General features: G+C 40.5%; 1 protein-coding gene across 2 annotated transcripts in view; it reads left to right on the forward strand.

The window, feature by feature from the left end:
* The window catches only part of LOC131447259 (solute carrier family 45 member 4-like), a 47,603-nt gene that overhangs the window by 3,635 nt on the left and 19,742 nt on the right, over positions 1–24,226 (forward strand). For both annotated transcript variants that reach the window (XM_058618903.1, XM_058618904.1), the window contains exon 3: positions 11,593–12,791. In XM_058618903.1, the coding sequence (XP_058474886.1) occupies positions 12,488–12,791 (304 nt within the window). In that variant the 5' untranslated portion in view covers positions 11,593–12,487. The remainder of the gene's footprint in view (positions 1–11,592; positions 12,792–24,226) is intronic.

Below are 24,226 nucleotides of genomic sequence, written 5' to 3' on the forward strand. Positions count from 1 at the left end.
AAGCAGGTCATTTCAAAACATGTGAATATTTTAACCATCAACTGGAGCAAGAAAAGTAGTTTCAGTTTTCCCAGTGTTTTGTTGCTATTTTTACTCTCAGAGGTCACCTGTGGTCGCAGTTCTATAAATAGAAATCAACTACGCCTAAATCAGGCTTTTACCCTCCTCTACCTGTGTTTCACCTGGTGTTTTTAAGAAAGAGTTGCTGGTGTTAAATCCTGTGCCAAAATCTGCTCAAAGAAAGTGTGAAGAATGTCTGGTCTGGACCGAAGTGCAAATGCAGCAAAGCCAGCATGAGTCAGATCCACAAAACACAATGTAAACAGAAGAATATTTAAGCCTATAATCTTGCTCAGTTGTGAATTTTCCAGTCTTTTGAACAATTATATTATTCATTCTGGACCTCTTAAAACATTTAGTGCAGTAAGGGGTAAAATGTATAGATATTTCTCAATGACGTTTCTGCACAGCTGCTGAAATCTTTCCCTTTGCAGTTTGATTTATGCACCAAATGTTTGGTGAAGGTTTAATTTTTGTCTTTGGCTCGGACTCGGACAGCATGACAAGCTTGAGCTAATAACTCTGAAATGCGCTTGTGTTTAATTTTAATGTCCCCATGAGTGAGCTGTGTCCTGATGAAGCAAATGCACTTTGAGCCAAATGTTGAGCAGACACAGTTCAGCACCACCTCATTTACTTTGCCAAAGTTTGTTTCAAAGTCATCGTATACCGCAGTTTTAAATCAGATCCAACTTCACTTCTAGTCTACGGCATCTTTTTGGGTTTTCGACCAAGTCACTGTGCCAATCTTTCTGACTCACACTGGAGAGAAAATGTCCCCAGACAAAACTGAAGCCGTGCCCTGACAATAATCCACCAGAGAGCTGATGAGTTCATCGAGCCAGTAATGACAGGCAGCAAGTCAGATTCACTTTGTTTAGGTGTTTGTGTGTTATGGGTGACAACACACCCAGGTCACACCTGTTTCTCTCTTCAATTCCGTCTTCTGTTTCATCAGCAACACACATTCTCTTCATAGTCTGAAAAATAAAAGCTACAAGGAAGGTGACATCCTGTCACTGATGTGAAAGATCAGATCAGAAGTTAAGATAATATAATAAACGGCACATTAAAAAGACAAAACACATCTGGTCCGCAAAAGCCTTTAACTTAACACTGACAAATTCCATGTTATTATTTATTGATAATTTATTATGTTTTAAAAACAGTCATATAAACATGCCTCATTCAGAGACTGCTTAAGTTAAGGATAAGTATAGTTGCACAGCTTGCATCTATTTGATGGAGGCAATTTAACCAGTTAATACATTTTAAGAGATCATGGTCCCTGCTTGCCCTTCCCCCACCGTGTGTTTTCACCTTAACTCGAAAGAAGGGAAAAAACCTATATGTTTTGTCCCTAAAAAGTGGTGTTTAATCGTATTTCTATTTTTGTGAGGACAGCTATTGACTCAAAGCATTATCAGCCTTATCTGACTTCTGAACCAACAAACAGGTCCTTAAACAGCACTTTGGAGGTGTGTCAGAAAGTACGACCTAATCAAAATATCCTCCTTTCATACAGTCTGGTCGTCAAACTGGTTCTCACAAAGACACACATACATGTGTATGCTGGGACACACCTGAATCTCTCTCAGTGTTTTGCAGTAGACTTGAATGTTTAATGTAATGTAAAAAGGTCCTAAAGTGGTAACAAATACACACACACAAACACAGAATGTCTGGCTGTGTGCCAGTAATGCCATTAACACTGTTAGTAATGCTGCACTCAAAGTAATGGACACACACACACACACACACACACACACTTGTTCACTTTTGAGCTGTTTTTCCAGCAGCTATAGAATAAAGAGGATTTAACTTAGAGAGGCATTTTTCAAAATAAAAGCCAGCTCATCACATCATCAGCAGGTTGACCTTTGACATTACTCACTTTATTGTACAACACGTGCTGTATCACACAAAAATCTTATATAAACAGATTAGTGTTATAGTGTCTCGTTTGCTCAAAGAGGCACCTTGCGATGTTCGTCTGCCTTTCACGTTCTGTCTCTGTGTTTGTCTCGTTCTGTGGCGGTGCAGTTTTTATAGAGCTCATGTTTGGTCAGGCCCAGCCAGAGCTACAGGTATTTTCATTGTGGCGTAACAAATATACATATATAAGAAAATCTGACCACTCATGATATTTGGAAATAAAAACGTTCCGCCAAATAGCTGAATCAGCTCTGCATGTTTGTGCATCCCAGTCATTGATTTGTAATTTGATAATTGTTTTGTTTTTGAACTCCATGTGCCTGTTAGCGTGTTTTGATTGCAGACTCTCGCCAGTCGAGGCGTTTCCTGCAGTTCCAGCTTATTTGTTGCTCATCCTGTCATGTTCCGTTTCACTGAGATGACAGTGTCTCATTCCGCTTCAGGTTCACAACACAGCACACACAGCTGTTTGCAGGGGTAGATTGTTGCTGATGGTTGTGGGAATCATATTAGGAAAATTGTGAATGAATGAATGAAGTGCATTAATGTAGCTAGTGCTGTTCTTTTTTACACTGCACATAGATCAGTCGTTATACTGTGGACATAACAACAGTGATCCAGCGGCCCGTGTGATTTCAAAGAGGCTGGGAGTTGTTTTTTATTTTGAAGAGAGTGTTTCAGGTTTGATGAGAGAGTTTGACACACGTGATTTGGACACAAGCCAAAATAAATTTGCTCCGTCTGCCAGTCTTCACTCTCACCCTGGCTTCTCTGAGAAACTGCATGTGAAGAGAGAAGGAAGAAAGCCTGACTTTTATGAATTTTTAAAACGTTATGGCTTTTTATTTATTAGCTGTCCGACAGGAAATGGAAAAAAAAGCTGCAGCACGAGCATTTTTACATGTAATTATAACAGGTATTGGCGCAGTGTTGTAGGGCAGATGACGACTATTTGACTTTATTGTTTTTTTTTGTGCAGGGCAGTTTGATGTGTGGTGTGTGTGTGTATGAGGAGGCTGGTGCGTGTGTGCGTGGTGGAATATTCCATGCATGCACGATCAGGATCACCATCTTTATTCTGATGGCAGCAAAACAACAACAGCTACTATATATCCACACACACACACAGGCGCACACAAATAGACAGATGGTGAGATACATAATAATTATTTTCTGTGGTTGTTGCATCTTGTTGTTTGCAGTGCAGCTCCCTTTTGGTTTAAGGCCTCAGTGTAGGGGTTGGTTACCCACACATACACAGCCCCCATGTTGGGCCCCATGGGGTCAGAAAGACAGGATGCAAGTGGGGAGTGCAGTAATGTGATGTTGGGTAGGGGGTACTGTAGTCAGAGGGGGGGCACAGATGGGGTCTTAGGTGGCAAGTTTCAGTTCTGTGTGTGTGTGTGTGTGTGTGTGTGTGTGTGTGTGTGTGTGCGGTTATGTGGACAGAGTTACACACGTCCAGCAACGTGACTCCGGTGTAGAAGTAGGCCAAGGCTGCTGTCAGCAGCTTGTCAAAACCTCAGTATCTCGCTGTAGACAGTCAGACCTGCAGAGGTGGACACAGTTTTTTTTCTCGAGGGGTCTCAGATAATCATTTATGACTAAAAATAAACATTCCTCTGAGTCATTGCTGTGCAGAAAGATGCTTCTATATATGCTTCATTGACACTGACTGTCTAGACCGCTGCCCTTATTAAAATAGCAAAACAACAACAGTGTCTTTTGAATTGTATACTTTGCAGTGTTTTGATTAAACTCTGGCACCTGCGCCCATCAGTGCATCAGTGGGTGTGTTGGTCTTAAAATGAGGTGTGGTCAGGTGCATTGTTGGCCATTCACCAACAGAATCCTTGTCTTAAGTCAATGACACAGTACTTTAAACTGCTTGTTACACATATAACTCCTTCAAAACACAGAGAAACTGCAGAACATTTCAATTCCAGAACATTGTTTTGATCAGATTAGTGCTTTTTGAATTGTATTTGATTCATCCCTGTATTTCAAGATAGACTGACATGTTTCGACTGATTATTGATCTGAAACCATATTATTACATAACATGCCCTGTTTTGCACTTCCCGACCTTCAACTAACGTGGACACTCACTAGCAGCAACTTAATGCTAGTCTCAATATTCTAGAAAGTCTCTTGAAATTATAAAACACTTCATATAAAATCCTGCAATTTATAACTCTGAAGTCGTAATGTTGACCATATTAAATACTGGTTCCTGTTGTTCGTTCAAGTAGTGTCCCTTATTTGTTATTTGATTTAGTGAAGTAAGATTCTGTTATTATCTGATGTAGAAGGATAAATATTATCCAGTTTAATAACTGTATTTAAGAAGTAAACTGCTATTGGTACCTGACACTTAGTATACATGATGGTACTGAAGTGTTTTAGCACGCAAACTCAAACCATGTGGATATTAATGTACTCAACACATTTAGTTGTGAACACATGGTTATGGTGACCTTCTGAAGTTCAAACTGAGCATCAAAAATGGTGATGTAAGTGACTTTAAATGTGACAGATATCATTTCTGAAATACTGTTGATCTACTAGGATTTTCCTTCACAACCATCTCTAGGATTTACAAAGAAAAAAAAAGAAGAAGAAGTGAAAATGTCCAAGTAGGCGACCGTCCCCTGGAGGAAAAAGCCTTGTTAAAGTCATATGACCAGACTAGTTTGAAATGAAAGGCAGCAGTAAGTCAAATAACCACCCATGACAACCAGTGTATGCAGACAAATATGTGTCACTGTGGCCAGTGAGTGAAGGGAAACAGTGATATGTGGACAACATACTGTCTCGTTTAACTGGTTGGAGCTATTTGATCTATTTATAATGTTGACTTTCTGTTGGAATCCAAATATGTCCTTCAAAAAAATATACAGTGTGGGGCCATTTTCAGGGTGATGAAACACATCGGTGTGAGTCGAGTATGTACATTATGTATCTGTAGAGATTACACATATTATGTGAATCGGAGGTATATTACATCATATTTATACCCTGCCCAGATAGTGATAAAGCCCAGTGTTATGAGTAAGGGATTTGTCATTGACACTGGTGCACGTTGATACACATGTGCCCCGCTGGACTCGCTGCACTGCAGCAGCAATGCACCATAATGCACATGTCCGGTCCCTTTAACCCCCCCCCCCCCCAACCACCACCTCTCCCCCCTCTCTCTGATTCTTATGTCTGTTGTATGCTTCTAAGCAGCTGGGAATATAGTCGTTTTCCATGGGAATTTTATCCACTGTGTGGGAATATCAGGCAGCCTGTGTGTGTGTGTGTGTGTTTGTGTTTAAAAAGAGAGAAAAGACGATACGACATTCTGTAGTCAATATCTCAGTGTAAGACAGATGAATTCCTAGAAAGGTGTAAAAAAAACCTTAACATCTGTCAGTGACATTGAGCTGAATTTTCTCTCTCTCTGTCTATACTGTATACACGTGCAAGTATTCAGTCCGTACTGCACATAATGTGACGTAAAAATGCACAAAAACATAGATCAAGAAGAAAAGAGAGTGGTTACGGCAGTAGCAACCGCATGCAAAAGCATTACAAGTAAAGCATTCATGGAATATAATGCACTGTAAGCTCACATACAATGTCTGCTGTATATACACGCACAATACCAGACATTGTAAAGACGGAGAATAAGGCACAGTATGACAAACTTTGACCATAAATACTCAAATCATGTGTAAATTATGTTACATTTGGGATCAGACTGAACTGAAATGATCCTCCTCTTCTCTCTTCCAGTGGCCATGAATTCAGTCAGATCACCGTAGTTTCTCTCCTTCATTTCTGCTCCTGGGGTTAATTAGTATCTGCTCTACCTGAAGGGATTTTCAGGCGGTCAAGTCCATATCTGCTTAATCTAAAGCCAATAAAGCACCAAAGACAGAGAAAAAAAGTGTTTTTCTCTGTCTTTCTTATCCACAGACGCAACATAAACATGTAGGTCACAAACACATCGGTCCCATCAGAATGTGAACTTGATCCTAAGGTCTTCAGCCCTGTGATTCCTATCCTCTGCTATGTGGGTCATTGCTTTGTCGAGTGTCATGTAAGCAGTCCTGAAAAAACAGTCTTACATATACTTACTGTACATATATCTCTGAATATACATTTGACTTAAGCATCTACCTAATCATATAGACTACACTACACGTCTGCTCTAAGTCTATATAAGACATATTTTCCATAATGGATCTCGTGCAAAGAAAACTCACAAATGCTGCATTTCCACCAAGTTTGACACCAGCAGTTATGGCCACACAGTGGAGCACGTAGAAGAGTGCTGGATCACATCCCGGTGTGGGTCTTTCTGGGTGGAGTTTGTATGTTCTGCCCACATGTTAATTGGACACTGTAAATTGATACAGTCCACAGTGAACAGTCACTTCAAGGCAATAACGGCAAGGGAATGGGACCAAAACACCAACCAAACACCACAAAATGATGCATTAGAGAGGATTCAAGGCTGTTTGTGTTTCTCTTTTAACAAGTAATGTCAGCACACAGCAGCGGTCACGGCCTTTTTTTTGGGTGAATTTATTGGTTTGTTACACTGAGTCACGCAATTATTGCCGCTGATGTAGCTCGCCATCTGGCCTACACACACACACCCTAGTGGTGGAAATGCAACGCCAGATCAAGGGTTACTGTTCCACAGTGCACCATGGTGAGCTGAACTGCATTGTGCTGATCAGTGTAAATGCAGCTGATCTCCACAAATGTATGTATGTGTATGTGTATGTGTCAGACTGAACTGAAAAGTGGCCTTGACTGTTGATGTTGAGCGCACAGAATGGAAATTGCTCCCAGCAGGAGGTTGAAACATCTGATTTTCTGCCCCTGAAGTGAATATATCTGCTTTATCTTTGGTTTCCATGTGGAGGCATTTCCTTTGATTGACTGATATATGTGACATCAGACTTTATGCCCTGTGGTTGCCACAGGCTCACCAATCTTTTGGCTCGACCCCTGAGGCCAAACTGAGATGTCTTGGCTTTGAAGAACTGACAAGATGGCGGTGAACTAAAACCACTCTCCTGATTATCTATACTTTGCTCTGCAGAGATGAGTCATGTCGCCTCTCTCGGGGCTGCGTAAGCGCATCCAGGACAAGTTATGTGCCTCTCCCTGCTTATTTGCACGTTGATGGCATGTTGTGTACACGATCAGACTCGCAGCAGGAGCTAGACCGTCTGTGTCCCCACCTGCGTGAACATGTGAAAGAAGGAGAACACGGAGTGAGAGAGACTGAGCTTCTGAGGTGGTGTTACTGATAATCTGGTCTGTGGCACAAGAATAAACACTCACTAAAATAGACCTGGGTGATGTGTTAGCTGATCCAGGAAGTGCGTTTGTGAGTGTGCGTGATGTTTTGCAAATCACAGGCGACACCCGACTTGTGATTTGTTACCTTGAACTTTTATAAGCATCTCCTCGGCGTCTGTCCTGCCATTGTTTTTCCTCTCATCTTCTGTGTCTCTCTGTCCGAGAGGAGACGTTTTCAGTGCTGTTTGTTAGTCTTTCCTTCTGTGTGTTTTTGTTGGTCGAGTTATGCCAGAACTTGCTTTTGAAACTCATTTTGAGTGTGTGCCCCGAGGAAGAACTCATTAACTTGTAGTGAATACAGGAATTGTTTTTCCATTTGTCTGCAATGTTGCAAGACTGCATTTCTAAAAGACAAGTGTGTCATTTCTGTCGTCAGGCAGTAACGAAAGGTCGAGTTTGATGATATAGGTAAGCAGCGTGGGATCATGGGAATTGTTGTCTTGTTTGGTTCTCCTGTGTGTTTACATTTGTTGGCAGAAAGTACGCCAAACAGCAATGAGTAGTCATGATCCACCCATCCATTGTTTAATGCTTTATCCTCCACATGAGGGTTGCTGGTGCCAATCCCAGCTGACATGGTGCAAAAGGTGGGGTGCACCCTGGACAGGTCACCAGTCCATCGCAGGGCCACACGTATAGAGACAAACAACCATTCACTTAATTTAAAGTGAATTAAATAAACAAAACAAAAGACAAACATCACCAGTATCGAATATTTCTTTCCCCAGTCGGATCTTTCATAGGAGGTTTAACTCTGGAAGTTCTATCAGTCTGGGACCTTGAATAGAACTATGGATTATTATGGATTTAAAGAATGTTGGTTATGTTTTGGCTGATAAAAGTATAGTCTTGTCTTTCTTAGATATTTTAATGCAGAAATCTGACTTATTATATCCATCCATTCATCTTCTACCACTTTATCCTCCACATGAGGGTCACAGGGGGAGCTGTGCCAATCTCAGCTGACATAGGGCAATAGGCGGGGACACACTCTGGACAGTTCTCCAGTCCATCACAGACACACATAGAGACAGACAAACATTCACTCTCACATTCACATCTAATTGCATGTTTTTGGACTGTGGGAGGAAGCTGGAGAACCCGGGAGATCATGCAAACGCCGTGCAGAAAGACCCTTGTTCCGAACTGGGTCACAAACCGAGGTCTTCTTGCTGCGAAGGCAAGAGTGCTAACCACTACACCAACCACGCGGCCCTACTTATTATATCTTTAAGAAATAATACAGAGACCACGAGTGGCAATATCCAGGGACAAATTCAATTTGGTGCATATCTCGTTAACGACCTAGATTTTATTGTTGTCGGAGGTTTGTCCTATTGCAGCACTTTCCAGGTTTAATTATCTCCAGTCATGTGAAAATAAAAGAAACATCAGTGTCCTCTTAACCTTCCTGCATCCTAATTCCATTATTTTGTGTTTTTGTCCGTTTGTCCGCTCCATTCTCTTCTTTGCTTCAGCTCCGTCCTCTCCGTCTTTTCCATACCTGTCCTCGCTCATGTGAGCGTGTGCGTGTGAGCATCTTGTTTATGTTGTCACCCAGAAACAGCCGAGGTGTAACTCTGTACAAGCAAACGGAGCTCACGTTACAGATGCACACACTTGCATGAACACACAGAAACAATGGCACAGCTGACTGATGCTGCATATGCACTGAGCAAACATCAGATAGCATTCAACACTGTGTGTGTGTGTGTGTGTGTGTGTGTGTGTGTGTGTTATGTAGGACAGATACACTCAGCTGAGAGAATAAGGTGTGCAGATGGATGGTAGCACCCTCTCTTTCTTTTCTTTTTAAAAAAAACATTGTTTGTTCACGTTGACATTATCTACAGGTAACCCAGATCCATTTGTGTGACTCGGGACACAAACTGTTACACCAGAACACAAACGACTTAAAATTGATGCTTTGATGCTTATACTTAACAGGCTAATTTCAGTGGAGAATCAATAAATCGTCACGGTTACAAAAGGTTTCAAATGTATTTAGCTTCTGTTTTCTGTCAGTGTGAACCCTGGCAGGGTTCATGTCTTTGTTCTTCTGTCTTATTGATTTCTTTTGTCTTTTAATTTCCACATCAATGAGCCATGTGGGAGGGTCAATGACCTCTAAAGCTCAAAATGCTTCATGTTTAATTAAAATGATCTAAATGAATCGCCAAACCGCTTCTTAAATGTGTATTTCCTGGTTTCTATTGGTCCTCTCTTACAGTAATCTGCATTTCTGGAAACATGTTAGACATTGTTTTCAGGTGAGGGGAAAAGAATTGACCAGACAGTAAAAAATAAGATTGAATGAATCCATAATGAATGTCATATTGAATATTAAATAATATAAGATGGGAAAGTGGAGGTGGGAAACTTCCTTCCATGACTAAAGGTCAGTAAGGTTCATGCACCAGGACATTAGATTAGATTTGCAAGATTTAGGTGAGGCAAATGTGGAACAAGCAAGGTGCAGCCATCGTGTGATGTTTTTCAAGTCTGCTTGTTTTCAAAGGGGAGGGACTCTTCATCTTTGAACATCAAAAGGTTTCACACGACACAGCAGAAACCAAATATTTAACGAGTCAAGGTGAAAAGCTTCTGTGATAAATAGTTTAAATAGAGACGGATGAATGTTCTTGTGCGTGACAGAAATTCTTATTTGACAGAGCAATTTCCATCAAATGGCATTAAAACACATGATAGTAGGTCTAAAATGTCAGTGACAAGCTCCTCTATCTGCTCATGATTGAAGGCTGGTTGTCAGTGAATAAATGACTCCCCTTCCCCACCTAACCTGTTTATGGGGTGAATGTTAATGTAAATACAGGACAGGAAATTTGCCAAAGAATGTCACTGACAGCAGCTTTAAACTGTCCTTAAAATAACTCATCAGTGAAAGATCGATTCATTGACTTAAGTGTGTTTTTGTCTTGTACGAATCTCATCACAATTTCAGGAAAACCTAAACTTTAATAAGTTTGTCAATCCACAGCTGGTTAAAGTAGAGTTTACAGGGAGTTTAAGTTCAGTTCAGTTTGTTTGGTTTTAAATACAAGCTTTGTTTAATGGCACCACCTCCAGAGTATTTCCTGAGGGAAACCCAGTCGTGGGATGTATAAGATTTAGAGTAAACACTTTGAATTTCATTATTTTGATGATTTGGCACGTCATTTTCCCTCCATAATATTCTCTGTGCTGCTTGTTAACCATTAAGATTAAAATATGCGTACGATATGAAAATGCATCACTATAACTAAGACCATGCTTTCAGTGTCTCCACCCTGCTTGGATGTCCCCATGATTGCCAAACAAACACATCCAAACATGTTGTTGCTGCTGCTGCAGTGTATGTTGTGACACACCCGTCTGTGGTTGTTCTCTGATTTTCAAAAGTTAGAGGATGAGTGTGTGTGTGTCTGCAAAGAAAACAGGCTGTTATGTAATCTGCTGCAGTGTGTGTGTGTGAGGTCAGGTGTAGGGGGTCTGCATGTGTGTATCTTGCATGTTAATGCAGAAACATGAGATACAGAGAATGTAGAGGAGAAATGAAAGGAGCAATCTTTCCACCTGTTCAACCCCTACATCCTTCCTGTCTTCCTCCCATCCTCTCTCATTTTGTTTTCCACCTCACTTTCTTCCTAAGAGGCTTGATGAGGGGTAATAATTGTAGTTATAAAGTGTGTGTGTGTGTGTGTGTCTTTAACATAGCCAAGCATTCGTGTGTGTGCTGTTGGCTGTGACGAAATGTGGCGACTCCACGGCTTATATTCCAGCGGGTGGCTCCGCTCAAAATCACACACTTTGAAATTTAACTCTGTGGGAAATCGTATCAAACATCCACGCAGTCTGTTTTACTCTCTCTCTCTCTCTCTTTCGGCCTTCACTGCTTACACACAGGACTCCCCCCTTTTTCTCTCTTTTTCAGTCATCATATCTCTCATTTCCTCTCATCATACACAAGCCCCTCTGTTTGAAACAGTCGCTGAATGTGAGAATGTTTCACATTGCATGCTTTGATTTTTTTTATGCAGCTTCAGTTCAGTATTTAAGGTGTTTATTTAATAAAAAAAAACTCTAACATGTATGTAGAGGTAGACCTCATATGTTCACAGGGAAAATAATGTTTTTAAAGTTAACTTCCTGTGACTCACAACTGTTCTTCTTTTCTCTCCTTCCCTCCTTTCAACTCGCCTCTCCTCTCGACCCGTGCGACGCTGGCGTTGGCAGATTAATCAGCCAATCGATGGGGATTTTCAGAGGAGCTCCGCCCACCGCCGCTGCCTGCTCTCCTCCCCCGGCACCCCGCACTCCCGCCCACTCCGTTGTCCAGCCCTCCATACAAAAAATGACTCTGGAACTCACTGAATGGTCTTCTATATGGATTTTTACTGCCTCAAATAGACAGTAAGGAAAGAGGGAGAAACCTCAATGACAAAAAAGACAAAAAAGCCATAAACGCACGCACACACACACACACACACACACACACATGCACACATGCACACATGCACATGTACACACACACACCAATAAGCAAATGCACACTATCTTGGAATGTACCTCACACTCTACCTGTGAAAAGTCAACTGCTTCCGTCATTTTGGAGAATTTCTAAAGGCGTTTGGAAATCTGAGTTTGTCCTTTCCACTGTTTGAGAAACTACGCAACAAAAAGAGGATTTTAAAAAAGAAGAAGAAAAGTTTTGAATTTGAAGTGTTTTTGGACAATTTGTTTAGTGAACAAATGATTGCTGATAGATTGTTTTGGTTTCCTTACGTATGCTAATCTGGAAAAAAGAGATTCAGGCTTGATGATCAGATAATATATATATATATTTTTTCTTGATTTGTTCACTGTCCACAGCCTTTTTAATTTGAAAAGAAATCAGTTTTAAATTTGTGTTTTTGAAAAAAAATTCTGTTACAGTTACAGCACCACCTGTAAAGCAAGTTATATAAGAAAGTTACAAACACAGACAGTTTGTGAAGATTGTAATTTGGTGGCTTTTTGGACGTCACCACTAGTTTTAAAGTCATTTCAGGTAACCTGCGGCAATTGCTGTCAGATTTGTTAGAAGGGGTTGCGCTTGTTCGTGTGGTGCGCTTGTTTTCTTGTTGCGTGCATGCCCTCCACCATGCCTCCCCAGAACACAGAGGCTGACGCTATGCAGGTCGGATCTCTCGTGGATGGAATTCACAACAAAAACTCCACGGCATCAGGAACGGACGAGGAGAAAGGAGGAGGCGGCGGTGGCGGGGTGGATGGACCGGGAGGAGGTGGTCGTGGCGGGGAGGAGTCGGCGAGCGAAGGATCGATAGAAGGCATTACTCTGAAGAGATGGGTGATGCACGGGGCTGTGATGTTCGGCCGTGAGTTCTGCTACGCCATGGAGACAGCGCTGGTGACACCTGTACTGCTGCAGATAGGTGAGTGAGCGTCACACACACGCACAAATCTGCATCACACGTTCCAGGACAAATGTGGAAACACCATCTGTTGATTGTGAAATGAATTTTAGCTAAGAAGGGCGTGATGCAACCAACACGGGAAAAACATTTACTTTTTATAGATATAAATGGAGAAATATTTTCAGCTCAGAATGTCCATTACACCTCTCAAAGTCAAAGATAGGATGTATTTTAAAATAATTTATACACAGTATACAATTATTTCTGTATGAAAACAGAACAGCACCAAATCCCTTCCTTGCTGAGGTCAGACGACACGCTTTAAGCTCAATTATTGGCTGTACTGACTGACTTCAAGGTCAAAGTCAAAGTCAGAAGGTTTAAAAAGAAGCCGTGAACATAAAATGGTTTGTGGGCAACAGGGAGTTGTGTTTGTACCAATGTTGTTCTGACATTTAAAAAAAAACATTGGCAGCCACCTCCTGTTCAACTTGCTGTGATGGAGTTCCACTGCATCTGCCAAGGGATTAACAAGACTGAACTATGGATCACAGGATGTGCACACACTTGCACACAGACACACACAGACACACACAGACACACACACACACACACGCACCTCCGGTTGCACACAGAGTGTAATGTCATTTGCACCCAGCGTTGCCTTTGAGAACATGCCAAGTCCAATTTTGTCTAGAGTACACTGCAGCCCCAATGCACAGAGGGTTTGAAGAGTGAAAAGAGAGGAAGGGAAGGAGAGAACAACAGGAGAGTGAGAAATGGCAAGGCTAAAGAAAGTGGGGGATAAAAGGCCGCAGCAGCAGTTACCTGATTTATAATTTAAAGTCACTATCCGTGGAATCCCCACTGGCTGTCTTTCCTCTCCAAGTCTCTCCTCCCCCCCCCCCCCCCCCCCCCCCCCCCCCGTGATGTCAAGTGATCTTCTCGCTTACATAACCGAGTGGCAGGTCGCTCTGTGGTCACCGTCACTCTCCCAGGATGAGCCACTGCAGAGAACCAGGCTTCAGAGATGTACTTCTAAAGGACAAGTCTAAGATCTGCCAAGTTTTTGACACTGAAAAGATACAAGCTTCATTTTAAATTTAAATATCTCAAATGCTACACCACCAATAGTCCCTCCTAAAAGAATTGTGTTAACCAAAATTGTATTCTGACATATCATCACGCTGTGCTATTTTGATTTCAATTTCCCCCCTGCTTTAACCTATTTCACTTCAGGACATGGCTAAGCCCTTCTTAGTATAATTTTGGAAATGCTGGGTCATATAACTGCTGCATTAGTCAGCAGAAATAAAAAACTAGACAGATGTGAATTTGGTGTCTAGATGAGATTTGTGTCATGGAGAGTTAATCCCGTCAGTCATGTCAATCTCTTTTTTTTGGGTCAGGCTAATTGACTTTCATTGTGACCCTTTATCCTGATCGTGGGTGTAGAGGATTGCTTTTCATCCAAATGAATGATGTAGTAGCTTGCACTCTGCAGTGCCGAGACCACAATCAGGATCACGCTATCAAGCTGCACGACCGTACCCCAGATCAGATACGATTCAGTAGATCTGTTCAGATTGCAGCTTTTGTTAAGTCTTTGTTGAAAAATCACAGTGCACCTAGTTTGTTGTAGGACCAGACTAAAGGCTGAATTAGTTTCAGGTCACCTGAAAGATTTTAGTCCAATTAAAGCTCTCCTTCTTGGTCCCGACCAACACATATCTGGCTAGCACCTGAATGTTTGGCTCTGTGTATTTACATGATATAAGAAAAAAAATATTGTGGTAATCTGGCTAAAGCAGGAGTTTAATGGACTGAAAAGTGAAATATCTCTTTTTACTGAGACATTTGATAATGTAATTGGGAGTCAAGGTGCTGCTGCATGTATCTTCAGTCGAAACAGAGAAGACAACATTAACAAAAATATGGTAAAATTTGGGCCGGAACATCGTAAAAAATTTAATATTTTTTTAGTTCTACTATTATTACTACTATTAACAAGCTGAATGGGGGTGTATTGCCACCTAGCGCAGTGGAGGGGGAACACTTTTCCACCAATAAATGAATTGCTACCTAATATATGCCCAATATATGCTTGTATACTGTGCTAGTATAGTTAACTGTGCAAGGAAAATGTGCAAAAATGTGCAAAAATGCACTGAAAGAGATGAGGCTGCTACAGTCGCCCAGTATGATTATGATTTGACCTATGATTTAGAGTTTTTCTCTTCCCTTTGTGTTCCGATCAGCACCATGGATGTATTATGATAAACAGGTTTATGCATGGCATAATCCTTGTTGCCAAAATGTCTCCGTGGCCAACTGTAGTACGGACAACAAAGGACTCTTGCGTGGTCCAAAAACACCATTGTAAAAGTGTTGTCGGAACCATTGTAACACATCTGAAAAGCTGTTGAAAGAACAAACGAGGAGGAAGCAATGCAGAAACAAATGAAGAAAAAAAACAACTTACACTGGGTGAGGAAAGTCAACATTGTTTGCCTTTTTTAAATGTAAAACCAACTTGTCTGCATTTGCTCTACCTTAACCTCATTGTGACCTGCTTTGCCACAAAGGTAGGTCTTGTATCAACCATCGCTGTGGCAATGCCTGCCAGAAACTCACTCCAGCTACTTGAATGTGCTGGACAGCTGATAAGCTGGCTGTGCTGGCTCGGCCTAAGTGAAGCCATTGTGTGTGTAAACCCACAACACTGGGGTCAAAGTAAGAGGAGTGTGTGTTTCTGTGTGAGTGTGTGCAGATTGTTCTGGTCAAGGAACCGGCACTGACCCAGCTTTGAAGCAGCGTCTGCCATACAAGGTAGGACGTCTGCGTGGAGCTAATTTGTGTGTCTGACATCCTGCAGCAGTCACTCATACCAGGATACTGGTCTTTTCTCTGAATGCAGGGACTCTCATTACAATAATTAGGCTGATGATAGTTGATAGATGATGATAGGGCAATGGTGGCACGAGTAGAGGGAGAAGGACAAGGGTTTGCAGTCTGTCAACAAACATGGGGACAAGTTGTCGTACCTTTTAACAAAGAGATCAAACCCCAATTGTCTAACCCTATTTGCCAAAGAATAAACATCCCATTGTCAAAACACCTCAAAACAAAACAAAAAGTTGCATGGGCCATAGACGTTCTGCATGAACATGTTATGTTGTGTTTAGTGTAGTGTAGTAACATACGTTTTATTGGATTCTTATATTCCCGGAAATATTTCATACCATGCAAGAATCGGGTCACCTAGATATGAATGCACAAAACAGAGTGATGAAATGGGATTAAGCCCATTAGCTTTTAGATGACATGCGCAAACTGAATGGTCCATATCTGTCGTAGGTTTTTACCACCTATTTTAAAATCACCTCAAACAGCCTATGGTGGAGAGCTCAAATGAAACCTCTGACTCAGTTGTGGTGAGAGACTTTTGGTAAATGTGATGTGTATCTTTGGAAGATAATGGTGTAGATCTAATTAAGAGGATGAGTGCAGTACTAAGTTTTCTGTTCTCACATTAAGACACCGTGATGACAGATCAAATGCATTGTAGAGATTTGGCTTCCTTTACAGTGTCTCTGATTCATTTTACCTATTTCATTCTATATTTGCCTTCACGTCACCGAACGACTTAATGCAGCTAATGCACCGAAGTAAGCTGAAAGTGAGAGAGATGGAGTTAGTGGTAGGAAAAGGGATTACGAGAGATGATGGGGAGGAAAAGAGGAGTGAATAGAAGTGGACGAGTGGGAGGGAGAGGAGAGCCTCTGAAAAGAGAGAGTGGAACAAGGAGGGAGGTTTTTGAGTGCAGATGGCGTGGTGTGTGGTTCTTTGTTTGGAACATAGTGCATTGCATAATGAGCTTTCTCGGAACTGAGCTCTAAGTGACTGAAAAAAGATGTTCAAGTGTCATGACAGGGATTTAAGATCAATCAAAAAGACAAAAAACTGTCAACAAACAATAAAACTATTCTTTATTTCCCTGTGTTAACTGTTTTCTGCAGTTTGGAGGCATCGGTTAATGAAGTGAAAACTAACTTTTGTAACAAAAAACATTACATTTCTTAGATGAATCAGTCATTCATTATCATGTGACAAAACTAAGTATAATAAAATGGCATTCTTACGATATAAATTTGAATAGCGTTTGAAATGCATCACCATTGTGACACTTTTCATTGGCCACTAAAGCTGTAGTCGCTAACAGTAGGAAAAGAGTGATTTTTCTGCAAAAATGTACATATATTGTCAAAGATCAATTGGTTAAAGCTTCTTCATGTTCTGCTGGAGAAGGTGAAGATGGTCTTTCTCTGCTTTGCTAGCTAAGCCACCAAGGTGGTACAGTCCAGACCTGGCAGCCCTTCAACTGTGGAGGCCTCCTTGGCTTAACTAAAGGAGATTACTACAATCCAACAGCAACTGCCCCCTATTTACTCAAGTTCGGTGGCTGAAAGCCTCAGACTTTCGTATTACCACCGCTATTTCATTCGATGTCCTTGGATAAATCTGTCACTCTTCTGAAACACAAATAATTTGTATCCCACAACTAAACATCTCAAAACCACTGGCAGGTCAAAGCATAACATTATGTTCTGGAACTTGGTAGCTTTAAAACATCTTCTCATATCTCAGTGAATGTTTCGCTGCTCTCTTGCAAAGCTAACATTAATAACTAATAACTGTTTCCAACTTTTCAATTTTTTCATTTAAACTACATAATGAAGAATTCCTGCTGTTTACTGTGCAAAAACCAGGTTGATCTTGCACTGTTTGCATCAGCGTGCCAGGTATCCTAATCCACCGAGTGATCCCATCATGGTGGATGGTCTAATCGAGCAGATGACCTTGCAGCGAGTGTAATACGGGGTTGTATAAATGAGTGTCACACAGAGGCTAATCACCATAATCTGACCCAGTCATTCATGAGACAGGATAGAGGTAGGAGGATGGACGAAATGTGTTTTTTGAAGTGGTGGAAGAAACGGTTGTTATATAAAGGCACAGTTGAATTATATTGGAACTCCCCCATGTAGAGACAAAGTGACAAGTGAAAAATAGGAGTCACTGACAGTGGGAATTGTTGACTGTGAGGCATTTTAACCTCAATCTTCTCTTTAACCTCAGTTATCATTTTAAACCATGTTTCCATTGAGTGGAGCGCTCCGGTTACCTTATGGTATGCATTTTTTTTTTGCATTTCCATTAGTGTTTCATTCTTTGGCACCCTTCCCTTGGAGATACCAGAGTGAAATGGACCTAGACCGCTCCAGTCAGCTGATTGGGCAACAGATTTCCTGTTTTTGCGGCTGTCTTTCTCTTGTTGGGACAAACTCTATTGTTGTCTGTTGTATCGCGGTCGATGTTGTCGTTCCTTGTTGTCGCACTGGTACGATGTCACACTACATATCTCACTGGCGCAGCCATCGTCTACCAAGTAAAGGCACTGTTCTCAGTCGAAACGCAAGTCTGACCCGGGACTTTACCGTTCCAAACCATACTGTACCAAACTGAACCGTACCATGATGGACACACAGCATTACACTTCAGTCTGTAGCCTCTTTCACAATGGAATTAGTGGATATACCGGTTTTTTTCAGACAATATACTCACTACACTACACCACAGTATACTATAGTATAATAGTATTCATTATATAGTGTAGTAATTTGATATTTTCAACATAGTTAGTCATAAATTCAATAAAATCTGCATTTCTCTTAATTTTGTCATAATGTGTTAGTAAACTGCACAATTTACACCAAATACAATGCAATTTACTGCTTTTTATAAAGAGGTAAAATTAATTCAGCCCATTGGTCCGGCCAATAAGAATATTTTATGTTTCTCATGTGGCCCGTAAAAAATAGAACAAACGAAGAAGAAATGAGTGCGTTCACCCGGTTTGGTTTTATGTTCCCACTGATGCCAATTGGAGCCAAAGCCACTAAAACCATTGCATTGCAGAGTTATTTGACCTGGGAGTTAATGCTGATTAAAGACATTTAAAGAACCCATTTAAACGGGAAATTCAACATGGTTCTTCACCATGGAGGTATATGTCATTGCAGAGAGTGAGGCAGTGATACCAGTCAAGTCACTTATTTAAAGCCTTTCTATTTATAATGGTTTATATAATCTCTGCAGTAACATGTTTTCATTTATCACTCTTCCACCTCCCAAAATATGGCTTTTGAAACCATGAGTGGGGCAGTCCGGTTACATTCAGGTGTTTTTGTTTGCGCTTGTAATATTCAGAGTCAGCGAAATGCCCAAGTCTGTGAGACAAAGACGTGCTTTGTGTGTCCATACTTTACGGTAGTGTGTATGCATTGCTCCACGCAACAGGCAATAATCAAGGTTTTGGATGCTAAGATATGTGAAGAATGCCGAAGTGAATGTGTGTGCGTGTGCATTTGTTTGTCAGCACATTGCTCCCTTAACCCCCCCCCCCCACCCCCCCATGGAGCTGAAGTCATCAAAAACAAACCACCACCACCACGACCAGTGCTCTCAGGTGATGATGAGGAACATGGAAATATCAGGGGAAGCAAATTCTTTAAACAAAGGTCATTACGGTCCAGATAGATCAAACATGTAGTTCATTGTAATCGATTGAGCAGCAGTGAAAAGGAAATACAAAGTGTAGTGAAATGAGTGCACTGAAAAAAAATAGTTGTAGTGATAGTTTAAGAGATGGTTACAACATTAAAGATGACAAATACATCTAAAAAATGTATGGTCACCAACTTTCTGTTGTACTTTCATCACGATACAAATGTTTTTTTTGCCAAAAACTATTTGCTTTATTTGTTTTTCATTTAAAATCTTGTTTCATTGTGTTATAGTCAGTGTATAGTGAATAGAAAATCAAATAGAAGCCAGCCAGTGCGTCAGTAATGGTTGAACACGGGTTATTGTTTGTGTTTGTGTGTGTCTATTTTTAAAGGGAGCAGATAAAAACACGTGTGGACACTTGATGACTTTGACAGAATATAATTGAGAAGACAGATGGATGAACACTGACAGACTTATCCTGTTCAGTCACATTTTCAGCTATAATAATGACATACTAATAACAGGGTTCCCACAGGTCACAGGTTCCCACCTACTGTTTCCTGCCCTGCATTGCTTGATGCACGTAGACGAGACCTACACCGAACAAGCAAACACTAGTCATAATTACGAGCGGTGTTGTGGACACTGTCCATGTCTCTTGCCCCCGTTGACGTGAGATTCCGTGCAGAACAATGAGCGATTGCTTTCACCACTTTACTATATTTATATATATATAATTTAGGGTTGAAAGCAAAGTTTAATAAAGTACTCACTTACTCAATCACTCACTCACTCATCTTCTACCGCTTTATCCTCCACATCGCAGGGGGCTCTGGTGCCAGTCCCAGCTGACATAGGGTGAAAGGTCACTATAGTGATAGTGATTTTATTTCCAAAATTTCAAAGTTAAGCTTGTTACTTATAAGATAATGTTTGATTTTGAAAATCCTCTTCCGTCAGAGATAATTATTGAGAAGTGGGAGTTGTTGTTGTCGTTACTTTTACCATGAACTCGGCAAATAAACTTGTGTATCACCACTCACGTTTCTCATTCGTCCTGACATTTTGAATTGACTCGACTGCGCCTGTGGCTGAGTAGGATTAGCGACTGATTGGCAGCTCTATTGATCCCCACTTTATTAGTGAAAGGGCAGTAAGTTATGCTGTTGTGAGCTTCCTGCGCGTGCTAGGTCAGCCACAGACTGAGCCCCGCCTCCCTGCTGTCAGTCACATATGGCTGTACTTTAAAGTAACCAGCAGATGGTGGAGGCATTAAATCAGTGCACAAATAATACATCTATGGAGTCGTTTGCCTGATTTTTTCACATGTATCTCCATCTGTCTGTCTGTCTGTCTGTCTGTCTGTCTGTCTGCCTCTCTTTCTCTTACTCTGCCTGTATGAGGTCAGTTTACTGCAGTGGTGTTACATAACTCTCCTGACTAGGAGCAGCTGTGTGTGTGTCTGTGTGTGTGTGTGTGTGCATGTGTGCAGGCTTCATGCAATTTTAATGCCACTATTTACATAGAGAGGAGTGGTTTGTATTTTATTTTCATTACACGACACACACATTGAGCGGCTATCACACATTACATGAGCTTAAAGGATGAATGCAATACCACTTTTGGCCTGGTGTAATGTGTGTGTGTGTGTGTGTGTGTGTGTATGCAGGTTGTAGTTATTTAGTGCATTGTTCTCCAATATTTAACAAAAAAAAATCAATTTCTTCTTTTGCAGTGCTCTTGCACTATTGTTCTCCCTCCATTCATCAGCTGTGCCACACACACACACACACACACACACACATACATCACTCAGTATTTGACTTGAGAAGGCACTTTGTTAATGACGACCTTGGTGTTGCAGCTTGTGTACGCCTTGTTTTTGCCTTTGTGTGTGTGTGTGTTCTTTCTGTGATTGATGCTCACACCACCTCTTGCTGCTGGGAAGTACTGTACTATGACTCATTCAGTTCTCCCCTACTGTCTGTCTCTGTCCATTTCTTCTCTCACTCTATTATCCTTGAGAGCGCAATTACTGGCTGAAGTTACAGTTGGTGTGTTGCACAAGCTGCTACCTCTGTGTTTGCTTTCCTCTCTGCAGTCTCCAGCCTTCACAAATATCTGTGGTGTGTTTTTGAAGACGTTAAGCTCAACCGTAAATTTCATGTACCGTCCTTTGTACCGAAAAAATAGATGAATTAAACCCCAACATTTAATCCTCTGGTAAATGCAACTAATAAGTAACTATCAAATAGATGAATTCCAGCTGTTTAACTAATTGATAAGTTCAATGATCTAATGATATAAATAACCCTTAGACGTCTGTGCCTCAAAATGTCTGACTTTTTTTTGCTAATTTTAACCATAAAAGGGCCAGAAAATGTCCTGTGACTAAGTGCTTTTGCCCATTTTTCCAGATTAATTTTCAATATCTGGCAGTTATTTACAATTTACTGTATGTGAAAATAGTGTTTTAACAATTTAAAATGTAGATTTATTAAAAATAAATAAATAAATAAAATAAAATACAATACATGATAAAGATTTGGATTATTTTTAATTCATTTTTCAGATTATTTTAACAGTATAAAACATATTTAAAATAAAAAAAAAATTAGTTTTTGTCTCAATGTCCAAAAACAGACCAAAAAATGAGAATGGCTTCCTGCAACAGCACAAGTGAAATTACCATAATAATAACCGTAAATATAATGTGGGCTCTGAATCTTTTTTTTCGACCATAGAACACACAAGACCTGCAACTAATGATTATTTTCAGCATTGATTAATCTGTCGATTATTTTCTTATTTTCTAGTTGTTTGGTCCATTTGCTAATTAGTTATATGGAACAAAGAAATCAGAAAACACTCCGATTTTAAAATAAAATAATCATGTTAAAATGCTGCAGGAATGGCGCTTAAGAGTCGTCCACTGAGACAGCACAAAAAACGACTTTTTTTCTCTTTGTACACAGTATGTGTTGGTGCAAAGGACAGACAGTGTTGTCCCACAGGGTTCTTACAAAAGTAAATCAATGACAAAGCAGGCTAAAGAGAAGAAGTAACTAGTAATGAGTATTATCGGCACGATATCGGTTTTGGCAGATATTGGCTTATATCGGCAAACACACAAGATCTGTCGATATGACTATTGACTACATTTGGCTAAATAGGCTTCCGATATGGAAGAGATAAGAGTGTAAAATCTGATGTAAACCAAAAATCCAATATTTGGAGAATCATGTCTTTGAAATAGCCTGAAATGTCTGTAGGTGGTAAACGCATCAGCACAGATGTGTTGGGAACAGGTTTGTTGTTTAAATGGTCTCAAGGTTGTGATATCAGTATCAGACACAAAAAAGTGATATGGTGATACATCCCGACAAGTAACTTTATATCTACTACTACTACTACTACTAACTATTCCATAGTTTAAAAAGTAAATATTGCAGATGAACAAACCTCGAGCATCAAAATTCAATAACTTGGATGTACATGCTGTCACTATCACCGACGGCATTTATGTTTACATTTGTCCCAGTATGTAAAACACAATACTAAAACATCAGCCTTCAGTAAAACTCTACAATTCTCAGTTTTAGTGTAAAACCAGCACCCAAACGCTAATCAATAATAATATTAAAGTAAATATTTTAAATCTGATGCTGAAGACCAGCTGTCACAAACATTTCTTCACCTTTTTTTTGTCTTCCCCTCTGAATGATACACCTGACTGATTTCATGTGATTGTTTATTCAAAAACACCTGCTTCCTCCTTTCCTTTCCTCATCCTCTGTCTTTCATTAGCTCGTTCTCACCCTCTTTCCTTCCTGCCCACTTTCTCCCGTCACGACCTCTGCCCTACTCTCACTTTCACACCATTTCTCTGGCTCTTTTTCGGGGACGCTTATCATTTTTTCTCTTGGTTTTCTCACGCCAGCGCAGGATATGAAAGGATTGTTTTGTGTTTATGGGAGAATGGGAACGGGACAGATGGGGGGAGAGGAAGAGAAGGAGGTGAAGGGGAAGGAGGAGAGAGTGAAGGTGTCGTTTGTTTCGTTCTTCAGGAAAAGGTCAGATTGTTTCGTTTGGATTTTATGGAGTTTATGGGAGATAGAAGGAGATTTGTTGTTTACTGAGGAGGAGAAGATGCACATTTTAGTTCATTGTATTGAGGAGAAGTTTGAGAGAAATAAGAAAACTAATTAATTCAGAATGATTCAGAATGAATTAGAACCACAACTGCTTCTTATTTAGACTTTAGAAGAAAAATATCAATAAAGGACAATCAACACCATGAAAGCAGAAAGTAATGAATAACAACTCACGTCTGGAAATAGTTATAATACAATAATAAATAAAGAAAAAAAGAAAAATGATGGAATAAAACTACAAAAATATATAAAATATATCCCACACGACTATTTTATAGTGTGAAAATGATGTATTTTGAATGATAAAAAGGTCCCTCGACTTATTATTATTATTTTTATCTTTCAACAAACAAAACACTTTTTTGCACTTAAAACACAATTATTTTCTGATGAAGTGTGCAGCGCAAAGGGACGCACGGTGTGATAGAACCCACTGGAGGATAATGTGGAAACAACCGAATCCTTTTGCTGAGGCATCATTTTAGCAAATAGGGGGGGAAGAAAAATAAAGCTGAAGACTTCCAGAAGAAGGAGAAACTGTGGCAGAATGTGTGAAGATAATGTGTGCAAGGTGAGTGTGGGAGTGGGAGTCTCTGACCTTGTTGATGAGGTCAGCGGCTGCAGAGGGAATGAAACGAGAGTGGGAGCCGTCGGCATCTATTTTACCTGCATAGGTCAGAGCAACCTGTTCACAGTTAAGTCGTGTGTAAATGTACATTGTAGCTGACG

This window comes from Solea solea, chromosome 20, assembly GCF_958295425.1.
Source record: "Solea solea chromosome 20, fSolSol10.1, whole genome shotgun sequence".
Classification (NCBI taxonomy): domain Eukaryota; kingdom Metazoa; phylum Chordata; class Actinopteri; order Pleuronectiformes; family Soleidae; genus Solea; species Solea solea.